General features: G+C 40.2%; 2 protein-coding genes across 3 annotated transcripts; one reads left to right on the forward strand and one right to left on the reverse strand.

Moving 5' to 3' along the window:
- The first annotated feature begins 253 nt into the window (after positions 1-253).
- Positions 254-9422, forward strand: etnppl (ethanolamine-phosphate phospho-lyase). Of its 2 annotated transcripts, none has more exons than XM_080298344.1 (13): positions 254-407; positions 773-891; positions 1066-1225; positions 2318-2392; positions 2583-2676; positions 3733-3849; positions 4172-4254; positions 4331-4556; positions 5080-5234; positions 5465-5554; positions 7498-7628; positions 7734-7804; positions 7943-9422. In XM_080298344.1, exons 1-13 carry the CDS (start codon positions 349-351, stop codon positions 8081-8083), a joined length of 1521 nt encoding a protein of 506 aa, XP_080154470.1. In that variant the 5' UTR covers positions 254-348; the 3' UTR covers positions 8084-9422. The 2 variants fall into 2 exon arrangements, with proteins under 2 accessions (XP_080154470.1, XP_026017594.2); XM_026161809.2 differs by having other exon boundaries at positions 255-407; positions 7917-9422.
- ostc (oligosaccharyltransferase complex subunit) lies at positions 8847-10650 on the reverse strand. The gene is made up of 4 exons (XM_026161810.2): positions 10341-10650; positions 9858-9951; positions 9587-9784; positions 8847-9434 (listed from the first exon to the last, which is right to left on the reverse strand). The coding sequence occupies exons 1-4, from the start codon at positions 10477-10479 to the stop codon at positions 9416-9418; spliced, it is 450 nt and encodes a 149-aa protein (XP_026017595.1). The 5' UTR covers positions 10480-10650; the 3' UTR covers positions 8847-9415.
- Between the last annotated feature and the right edge of the window lie 823 nt (positions 10651-11473).

Here is an 11473-nt window from a genome sequence, read left to right on the forward strand (position 1 = left end):
CCATGTATTTGAAGGTATTATTTCTCAATTCAAAAGAAGTAAAAACAGGTGTGTTGTTTTCATCCTGGTCTTTGCAGAAACGGTTCAGCCTGAGGCTTTCAAGACGGTATGTTGTTTACAGATTGTGTGTGTTTGTTTGTTTTTTTAATGCTTGAAACTTTTACCCGTGAAAGTGTAGGCTAGCTTGCGAAGTTTGAGCATTTTTGACCACTTTCAGTTTCCATACAGCTCTGCAGCGCGAGCGCCGCGCCAGCTGCGGTACAGTAGTGCACTTGCGCGCGTATAAAGCGGGGCTCTGTCGGCTCGAGCAGATGTTCGTCGAGCTTCGTCCAGCTGGACTACATCAAGATGTCCGCTGAGAGATTTGAGAAAAAGGAGACTATAGACCTGAGGAAAAAATATATTGGGTGAGATAATTGCTCTCATTTGACAAAAGCAGGACTCCAAATTAATGTGGCAGTGGTCAAAAAGTGTAAGATACTAGAAAAACAATTAAAAAGTTTAATTTCGAGAATATCTGTGACATTTTAGCTATTGTATATATTTGTGGGTGTTTAAATGTATCCTACTATTTGACTTTTAATATGTATATTACATACATTAATATAATACAATATACAATAACTGGAATGAGTAGTAGTTCCTTTGTGTGTCTCTTAGGAATTTCACTGTTGTGTCCATGACTCATAATCTTTTTATCACAACATGAAAACCTACAGCTGCCCCAGCACGCTCCTACACATGTCACTATTCTGTTTTTTCTCTGCTGCAGGCCATCTTGTAAGATTTTTTTCAGCCATGACCCAATCAAGATTGTGGGAGCCAAAGGCCAGTATATGTATGATGAGAAAGGACAGCACTACCTGGACTGCATCAACAATGTGGCTCATGGTAAACACACATGCACTAGTGTATATACACAAAGTACACTGAAAGAAAGCAGCCAGCGCTGAAGTACCACTTTTTATCCCTGTGATGGTGTCACACCACAACAGCAAAACAAGAAGTTTATTATTACATATAGACCTATAACCAGGAACTCTAATTCAATCTTCCTTTTCTCAGTGGGCCACTGTCATCCTGATGTGGTGAAGGCAGGAGCTCAGCAAATGGAACTACTCAACACTAACTCGCGCTTCCTGCACGACAACCTTGTCCTGTATGCCCAGAGGCTGCAGGCCACGCTGCCTGACAAGCTGGCTGTTTGCTACTTTGTCAACTCCGGGTATGTTTACATGTTTTCACTAAACAACAAAAGGCAGCATGATGGAAGATAAGCCAGGTGTGTTTTTTTACTTGGGTGTGGATCACTGTGGGGAGGATAGAGGAGGCAGATGATGGGAGACCTAAATTTACTTTGATGATTATGCCTGGTGTGAACATGAGCCATAAAAGTCCTGCTGTGTCCTCAAATTACAGAGAAGCTCAAAACCCTGTAAAAAAGACTGCAGTGCAATCATACAGTCCTGTCAGCATTCAAGGAATATAGAAGCCTGTATGAGTGGAGGAATACCCCAAATGCTGAGGATCAGATTGCACGGTTTCATAACCTGTTGTTTGTCTAGATTTCTGATGTGTACGCTACATTAAGCAGACTATTGTTAGTCTGCTTAACAGCTGACTGAAAGTCGAGAAAATAAAAAGGTTCCGGGTGCCCTATTTACACCCTTTGCCCCAGTTCAGGAGAAGAATTATCTGCTCCGGGGCAATAACATTGTAGATAGTAATCCATATACCCTCAGACAGTATTTATCGCTACGATGGGGATATAAATGCTTCGAGAAAGCTTACCTGATATAAATCTGGCATAACACAGGCCTTATTAAGGTGTGTGCAGTAGTACAAAAGTACACCTGTGTCCACTGAAGACATTTCTGAATTTATGGTTTGTCTTCCTTAGTTTAGGAGTGGAGAGCTCTTTAACCCTCTCAAGGCAGGCGTTGCAGATTTGCAACAGTTAAAAACTAACTTGATTACCCCACATACATATTTTATGATTTTTTTTTTACTCAGAAGTACCACTGCAGGACTTGGTTGTGCATTAGCAACAAAAAGTTTAATAAAACCAGAGGCACCAAGCCTTTAAAATAACAGACAAATGGGGCAAAGACCCTTGAATTAGTAAAAATGTCTTCATGTGATTTCATAGAGAGGTAAAGAAGCCCCACTAAGTTTTTACAATTAGCCTTGCATGGCCCCCACGGTGGGAACTGAAACAGCAAACTCCCTCTGACGTTCAAGTGATATCAGTGGTTTCACCTGTGTATTTTGTGGTGACTGAGTAACTCAAAGTAACCCTTGCCTGTTTGAACTTCAGCTCCGAAGCCAACGACCTGGCTCTCCGACTAGCACGGCAATACACAGGCCACAAAGATATCATCACTTTGGAAAAGTAAGTGCTGCCGTCAACCAGTCATTCTACAGAAAAAAACCTGGCGAATGAAAACAACAGTGATAATGAGCTGGTAAAAGTCTTACTAGTTAGTGGTTTGTAGCGCCGTGTGGCGAAAGGAGCTGGGTCTTCATGTGTCAGTGTTTTAATAGAATTTACTGCTTTGGCCCACAGTTTTCTTTGTTTGCAGTGCGTACCATGGCCACGTCTCATCGCTCATTGACATCAGTCCATATAAGTTCCACCAGCTGTCAGATACTGAGCAGAATCAATTTGTCCATGTGGTGAGTGCTTTTTCTCTCCCCGGCTGCCTGCGTGCACACTATTAAAACACCATAACTCAACTTGCTCCGCTGGGCTTTGGCAGCCTACTGAGTGTGCACCATGCATGCGTGTGCATATGTGTAGATAAAAGAGACACAGAATGAGACAGAGAAATAGAATGAAAGGGGTCTTTTTCTGCAGATTCAACAGGGTGTAATGTAAGTGGCTCTGAAAGAGAGCAGCTTGCTGTCAGAGGCATATGTTGAGGAACACAGACAGTGAGAAGAATGGCAAACAAAAAAAGGAGATTATTAACCAAAAATCCTACAATGGTACTCAGGAGAAAGATTAAAATCCCCACAAAGAGGTAATTTTATCTCCAGACTGTTAGATTATTGTGGTCTTTTCCTTTTTTGAGGGTCTTTTGGAGTTTCTGTTTGGAAAATTAAAGCTCAAAAATGGGTTTTTTTTTACTTTTACAACAAGACATCCAGTGCACTGTGACCTAAAATCGTGAAATAATTTACAGTTTCTGAAACTAGAATTTGTTTCAAGATTTTCGGTTAAAAAAAAACAAACATTAAACATAGTAAATAATACAAAATTATGTCTTTTTCATCATTTAATGAGAACTTTAGGGATAAATTACACCTAAAGTACCACAATGAATTTAAGGGCTGTACTGTGTGCTGCTGTGGTGCATTCTGGGAATTGTGGAATGGGGTTTCCCTCATATTTCAGCTAAAACTCCAGATGAAAAAGAAGGAAAGGAACAAATCGCTTGGTTTAGTAGGAAATGAGTTCTCCAGCGATCTGAATAACACTGATCTCCATGTGCAGCTGACAGAGGCAATGTATAAAATGCAACACAGAAAAATAAAATAAAAATAAATTCATATATAGATATAGACAGTATTCCTTCACTCACATAAAGAGCTGCTTATCCACTTTTATCTAAACTTTTTTTAATATAATACGTAATTCAGCCACATGTTAGGTTTACTTAAAACCCATTAAGAATCCAGTTGGATTTGTGAATACCTTTGTAATATTTAACCATTTCTTGTCTCCTGCAGGCTTCCAGTCCAGATGTGTACAGAGGGAAACACAGAGCAGACCACCCTGATCCTGCCTCCGCGTATGCAGATGAAGTCAAAGATATAATAAACAAAGCTCACAAGAAAGGAGGCAAGGTACAGTTAATGAGAAGAAGCTAGCAATCCCAGGAAAAGCGTGAAAGCTGTGCATTGTTATAGAGCCAGTATTCAAATGCTATAGTGTGATTACAGGACCATGACACTAAGCAAGGACACAGCAGATGACTAAGAATGATTCTCAGCAGACTGTTAAGAGTTGTTCATTTTTGTCCACATGGACCTGTAACTACCTCCTCTCTCTTGTTTTGAACAGCCAACTGTAAAGGGAAGAGCTCAGGGTCAAAGATGACAGGATACATCCACTTGTTTTCTGTTTATCCGTCTGGCTTTATCTGGATATGTTTGTTCTCTTGTGCAGATTGCTGCTTTTATTGCTGAGTCACTGCAGAGCTGTGGTGGGCAGGTCATTCCCCCTGTGGGTTACTTCCAGCAAGTGGCACAGTATGTACCCAAGAAATCACACTCCTGACAACCTGAGTCTACCCCTGCCCACGCTGATTACTCTGCCCCTCTACAGGCACGTCCGTGAAGCGGGGGGCGTTTTTATCGCAGATGAAGTCCAAGTGGGCTTTGGGAGAGTAGGCTCCCACTTCTGGGCCTTCCAGCTTCAGGGAGAGGACTTTGTGCCCGACATTGTCACGATGGGAAAACCCATTGGCAACGGCCACCCCATGTCATGTGTGGTCACGACCAAAGAGGTGGCAGAGGCCTTCATGTCATCTGGAATGGAGTACTTCAATACAGTAAGAGTCTTATGCATGAACATCTGTGCAAGTGATAATAAATGAAAGCTATTTAAAAAGTTGCATACATGTTTTAACATAAAAGCACAAAAAGATTGCATTACATGACATTTGCTTTCCCTCCCAAGTTCACCAGAATTGCTGCTGACCTGTCCTCATCTTCTGTGTTTTTGTCCAGAGCTTCCAAGCACATCCACACATCTGTTTTTCCCATGTTGTGGAAATATGCTGCATTCAAGCCAGCCTGTTTTTCTCATTGAGTCTTGATTTGTAATTATTTCCCATGAAAAAAAACAAAACTAGGATGTATTTTCATCAGAAAATGAGTTTCTCTTTTGTTACCAGACATACATTAAAAAATAAATAAATCACTGCTCATGTGCTATCTAGACAGGTATGTGTTTAACATACTGTATGAAACCTTTATGGAGAGTAGGGTGTAGCAGATCTTCAGATTGATGGGAAATGTGAACTTGATCTCGGTGTCATCTTTCCTCTGTGTGTTGCTTATCTGTGGCCTCAGTTTGGTGGTAATCCAGTGTCGTGTGCCATCGGTCTGGCCGTCCTAGACGTGATTGAGAAAGAGGATCTGCAGGGCAACGCACTGCGTGTGGGGCAATACCTCACCAGTCTGCTGGAGAAGCAGAAAGAGAAGCACCTGCTGATCGGAGATATCAGGTGCGCTTACACAGCATGTGACACAGTGCAACATCAGATAAGCTGTCCACGTACTTTAGAACTAATCCTTTAGCAGTCTTTAACACCACCCTATGCTGTGTTCCTATAAATCCTGGCTAAACGTGCAACCTAGTGACTTCACAGGGAAGTGTTGCTCTGAAAATTATTTAGAAATAAAAATACATGCAAAATTAATACCTTACAAACCCTGATGGTGTCACATCCTGCAGGGGTCGTGGTCTCTTTGTAGGCGTGGAGCTCGTCAGGGACAGGCTGAAGCTCACTCCTGCCACAGCAGAGGCACAGGAAGTCATATATAGGTAAGTTTAAATGTGGAAACTCATCATCATGATCATAAACTTTATTTATATAGCACTTTAAAACAACCACAGCTGACACAAAGTGCTGTACATTGGAACTAAATAATAAAATAAGATATAAATAAAAGCCAAATAAAAAAAAGTAAAACAATTCATTAGTTTTTTTAATAATTAATTTAATTACAAGAGAAACTAAGTTTTACCTAAAGCCAAAGAATAAAAATGGGTTTTAAGTCGTGTTTAAGTTAAGGGGCCTCTCAACCCTGGGGACATGCACCAGTACCGGGCTGTGAGAGTTGAGGCACTGGTGTGAAATTTATGGTTTTCAATGGTGTTATTGTTATTTTCTTTATCGTTTTTATCATTAACTTTGTTTCCCTGGGTCTTTTCCCGTGTGTTATGAGCAAATCTTCTTTTTTTTTGGTACTGGCACTGGTTTTATTTTGTCGTATTTATCCACGACACCTTAAAGTCTGGTCGGTGAAAATATTGTCAGACATAAACCGGTCTGTGGCGCATATAAGGTTGGGGACCGCTGTCCTAGGTCTCAGTACTGCCAGGAGCAGCTGGTCAGCTGACCTAAGAGACCAACAGGGTGTGTAGGGATGAAGAAGCTCAGAGAGGTAAGGCGGGGCAAGATCGTGAAACCATTTAAAAACAAATGGTTTCACAAAAAATGAACTCTGAAAGACACAGGCAGCCAGTGCAGTGAGGCCAGCACAGAGGTCATATTCTCTCTTTTACGAGTTCCTGTTAACAGTCGTGCAGCTGCAGACGTAAGACCAACCACTGACTGACCCCCACATAAAGTGAATTACAGTAGTCCAGACGGGATTACTCAGATTAAAGTATGTGAGTAATCAGCAATACCATATTATATAATCAAACAGACTGCTTATATTATTCTGTACTGAGGATGGTTTTCAGTGGTTATGCTTCTGCAGTCCAATCATACAGTATATCACACAACAAAACAAGACTTATGAACCTAAGTAAGAATTAAAAATAAAGAGCGATAATAAAACCTGCATTGCTTACATGTATAAGTGACAGTAACAGTCTATTATCACCTCCTCCTCTGGCTCTCTTAATGAATAATCCTTTACACAATGTACCCATGTGTGAAAGCACTGCATAATAAACCACTGTAACAATCTGAGTTCACACAAACGGCACTGAGCTCCACGAGGACTATTTTGTTCTTCCTGTCAGCTTGAAAGCTGCGTTTATTAATGAGACACAAGCGTGTAAGGCCTCATTAACACGCAAACTTGGCTTTCACATGACTGAGGTTGCAATCATACATGGACATCAAATAATGCTACTCCTGTCACACGGCACCTCAAGGTGTCTGTGCGTCAGTGCATCAGCATTAAAAAATGCTGATTAAGCATTAAAAAAACAGTGCAATAAAAAATTGCACTGTTTTAGAGACCTATAAAGTGTACAATATTGGAGGTGTGTCAGCGGTGTGAGTTGGAAGTTTGTCAGTCAGGTTTGTGTTCTGTTTGCAACTTTTTGTTTTTGTTTTCACTCACTGATTCATCTTTGGGCAGTGGAGTGCAGTGGTTAGCACTGCTGCCTCACAACAAAAAGGTTCTGGGTTCAAATCTGATGCTTAGCTGCAGCATTTCTGTGTGGACTGTGCATCTTTTCCCTGTGCCTTGTTTGGTTTCACTCCAGCTGGTTTGGCTTCTTTCCGTAGTCCAGAGACATGCTCAGTAGGTTAAATAGCAATAGGTGTGCCTATGAGACTGAGGGTGTGTGGTTCTCTGTCTGTCTGGTGATCTCCCTCAATCAACCCTAAGCTGGAGAAGTGGTTAAGAAGATGTATGAATAAACAGTTCACTTTTGTTTTCACTTGATTTCTATTCTACTGCTTTAAGTGAGAATATGTGCAGTCAACAGCAACAGAGTGCTAAAAGGTTGATAACTTCTCCCAGGCTAAAGGAACAGCACATTCTTCTCAGTGCTGACGGACCTCATCGCAACGTGCTCAAGTTCAAGCCCCCAATGTGCTTCACTACAGAAGATGCTGAGCTGGTCGTGGAGAAAATCGATGTCATTCTCACAGGTATTTCCTTTTCCCCCCCTTTGTGGCTTGTGTACTACTAGAAAGGGTCAAAGTGTATAAGTAAACTCTTAATCATACAGTGTGTTTTATTATGTTTGTTTCCAGAACTGGAGGAAGCATTGGACCTGAAGCTGAACAACACACTGGCTGTAGAAAATGAAAGCAATAAAAGGAACGTAAGTTTGACTTTGCTGATTATCAAAAAGTATTTTTTTAATGAAAGTGTTCATGATTTTGCTGTCACCGGTTTTCATTTTGACTTTATTTCTTTACAATTTTTACGTGAAGCTGCTGACTGATGAAAACGGGCACAGTGGCGTGCTACACAGCAAAGGAAGCCGTCAAGGGTCTCCTCAACAAACCAAACAAAGCAAACGCCTCAGGACATAAAGCCGCCTGTGAACAAACACAAGAACCGACACAGGTGGCACATCTCTAGAGTTAAAGGGCCGTAATTTGATGATAAATGTTTTTATATTGATAATATACTGCATATTAATTAGATTGTCTTCTCAGGTATTTTTTTAATATTTGCATAATAGCATGTTTTTAGCTAGCTGCATAAAAATGTACCTTATTATGTGACTTAGCAGGGTACAAGAGCCTTATTCACGATATCAGGGAATCATAAATGGATCAATCTAAACATGTAGATCTGAAAATATGCATCAGTATCTTTGTGTGCCTTTAGCATTAAAAATACGGCCTTGCAAAGGCCATTACATGTTTTTACAGAGAAGTAACTGAACTGTAAATGCTGTGCAAATGCTCAGATGTTTCTTGTATGACTGTCTTGTTACTACCTCTGTCCTACTCCATTGACTGCAGATGAAAATTAACATGTATGGCTAAATCTGGAATATTTATATGACAAATTTAAGCACTCATGTTAATTAATATGCTTTGTCCCTTCTAAATATACACAAACATAAGTCCAGGAAACACCATTACCTGATGATCCTGTGATGCCATCTTCTGGAGGGAAAATGAAATGTGTCATATCTCCTAAACACTGCATATGCAAAGACGCCACATTGTTTGGCTGCTGATGTAAACTTGAGTTTAACAATCTTCTCAAAAATTCTGAGCATTAATTTTCTATTTAATCATTTACATTAAGTAGAAATCAAATCAAAGAAATTCAGAATCTGGATGAATGTGATTTTAAACAATGCTTTGTCCTATTAAACCTACTTCAACAGCACATAACAACCATGAGAAGGTGTGAAAAGGACAGTTTATTTCACCATCTTGTACAAAAATGCAACTGTGACAGGTTCAAGGGTTTCAAGGTTCATAGTTTTCTATACAAAAACGTACATGTGTAATATCACTCAGGCACCCATGTAAGTGGTTCACACAGTGCAAGTCCTAATTAGAAATTGGTGATTTTGTCCCATCAATGTTTGGCAGCTTCCTCTCCCTTCTTCCTTCTCTAGGTTCATTTCTCCTACTCCTCAGAACATGCTGGCTTTATCAACATGGCAAAATCATTAATGATGCTGTGCCTGCACGACATGTTCAGGTGGCAGAGTGTTGAATTTAAGCTGCTAAAGACCTTCTGCTCCACCAGCTTCATAGGAGGTTAAGAGAAAGTGGGAAAGGAAGTTACAAAACAAAGACAAAACCAGTGTGTCAGTGTAGTTTGGTCTAATTTCTTGAGCAAGGTCAGTGCTTTCAGTCCTTAATGGTTGTCGATGAAGGGTTGGCTGTATCCACAAACAGAACTGCATGTAAGTTTTCCACATAATTAATATCCTCTTCATTTGAATTTGCTTATTGCAAGTCTAGCCCATGAGATATCCCCTGAAAAGACAAATTAGCACAAATTAGACAACAGCTACAAAGAAGTACAATCAACGACTCAGTCTCCCCTTTAGACAGCTTTGTAAGCTCAGATTGGATATCAAGTATCTGACACGTGGGTCTGGATTCGATAGATTCAAGCTTCGACTTACGGCAGCTTCATGCGCATGAACACTCGGGCCATGAAGAAGCTGAGGAGCACGCTGACAAATCCAATGAAAAGCAGCAGGAAGCGGTTGAGTTTGGGAATGTTGGGTGCATTGGAGCGGTCCAGAATTATAAAGCCCAGGCCTCCCATTGTGAACAGGAAGCTGGATGCTAGTCCTTCCATAATGTACTGACCGTTTACTCTGGAAAACACATCAATAGGATTCAGCTTCAAATCTTTAGACTGTGTTTTAATTCCAAAAATCTTACACGCACCTGTAGGCCAAGAAGGCAACCGGTCTCTGGTGTCCATGCTCATCAGTCATTGAACCCACACTCGGTGGCTCTACGATGACGTCGTAGATGATACCTGTGCAGTGAATGGAGGAAAAAAAAAAGGTTGAATTCATAATTAATTAAGTTTAAGGTAAAGTCTGAGCAGTGAGAGCGCTGACTGAACAGAGAGGTGATAATCACCATAACATCAGTGATCAACAACAACTACAGCAAGATAAAGACAAAGTAAACTACAGATATTCAGTTAGTTTAAGGTAGGCTAGTTTGTTAGCCCTCTATTCTCTTATATTGTTTTGTGATGTATTACACGCTGGTTTACAAGCGCAACAAAACCCCGCAAATCTAACAACGCAACAAAAGCACGTAACTGAGTATTGGCATTAAATACTACACTGATAACATCAAATGCAACACAGAATTATCTGGCTAGCCTTCAGGCTTTTACGTTAGCTTAGCATTTACCTCCAGTGATGAGAAAGTAGGACACAATAACGATCGCATAGACAGTCATGGCCGACGGCATGTGCAGCCATGACGGTTTCTTCAGTTTTATGTTTGGACATTCAAGCACAGCAAAAGGTATACTGTATAAAGTCTCCATGGTGTATGAAAATATTTCCAGTCACCACAGTAGAGGACCTCTCCGCCGCTGAATGCGCAGGCGCAAACACTCGGTTGACGTGTCCCGGAAGTACATTTTTTTTCAGCCAACTAGGCGTTAATATTTTTTAAAGGGATTTTTTTTGTCATTTACTACTAGCATTAAAAACATATTGCATTTATAGGTACATTAACCCGATTTTATTTAAGAATCAATCAATAAAATATATATATATGTTGGGTAAGGTTTCGTTTCTTAAAGAGACAGTAATCTTTTAGAGGGTTTATTTAAGTGCACAGCTTTGTTGAATGAAACCTTACCACCCAAAACGCTCCTATGTAACCAGTTTCATTCATTTTTATTGACACTTCACTGCATTTAAATATTTCATTATTTTCATTAGTTAAAGTTTTAGCTTCTTCTTTTCTTTTTTTTTTATTCCAGCGCAGTTGTGGTGTGGAGCACCTACAATTTCGTTGTGCATGTACAATGACAATAAAGGGATATACTCATCTATTCTATTCTTATGTTTTTTCCCCTTCACTGCGAAAGTCAACATGATCATGCTTTAATGGTCCTTATTCATCCAGGCATTTAATCATTTCGAGTGCCTTCATTGGAGGACACAGCAGAGGACGAGTTATTAATTTGTTTGGTGTTACAAGACCAAGCATCCATTCAAGATACACATGCATAATGCCACAATATACATTTGTTTTACTATGACTGCCACCAAAGGAGTTCTTGAGTGATACCTTGGATTGTTGCTTTTAAACAGTCACACATCTGATTAGCATCCTTGGTGGCTTAAACACTTCTGTATCAGTGAATTGGACCAATGGTTGAAAGAAACCACATTTAATGAAATATTTCATTTTGGTACTCTGAAATGTAGTTGGTACGCCTACTCCATAGCATCTATTTTAAAGCTTTAGTGACTTTTAGTCAATTACATGGTCATAATACTTACTTTAGGGCACAGGTGTTTCACAAG

The sequence above is a fragment of the Astatotilapia calliptera genome, chromosome 3 (assembly GCF_964374335.1).
Source record: "Astatotilapia calliptera chromosome 3, fAstCal68.1, whole genome shotgun sequence".
NCBI classification, from domain to species: Eukaryota; Metazoa; Chordata; class Actinopteri; order Cichliformes; family Cichlidae; genus Astatotilapia; species Astatotilapia calliptera.

Coding starts and splice junctions, on each gene's coding strand:
- ostc (XM_026161810.2), bottom strand. CDS start 10,479: ATGGAGACTTTATACAGTATACCTTTTGCTGTGCTTGAATGTCCAAAC. Junction 9,952..10,340: donor CTACTTTCTCATCACTGGAG/GTAAATGCTAAG, acceptor TTCACTGCACAG/GTATCATCTACGACGTCATC. Junction 9,785..9,857: donor GTTGCCTTCTTGGCCTACAG/GTGCGTGTAAGA, acceptor TGTGTTTTCCAG/AGTAAACGGTCAGTACATTA.
- etnppl (XM_080298344.1), top strand. CDS start 349: ATGTCCGCTGAGAGATTTGAGAAAAAGGAGACTATAGACCTGAGGAAA. Junction 2,393..2,582: donor GATATCATCACTTTGGAAAA/GTAAGTGCTGCC, acceptor CTTTGTTTGCAG/TGCGTACCATGGCCACGTCT. Junction 7,629..7,733: donor AATCGATGTCATTCTCACAG/GTATTTCCTTTT, acceptor GTTTGTTTCCAG/AACTGGAGGAAGCATTGGAC.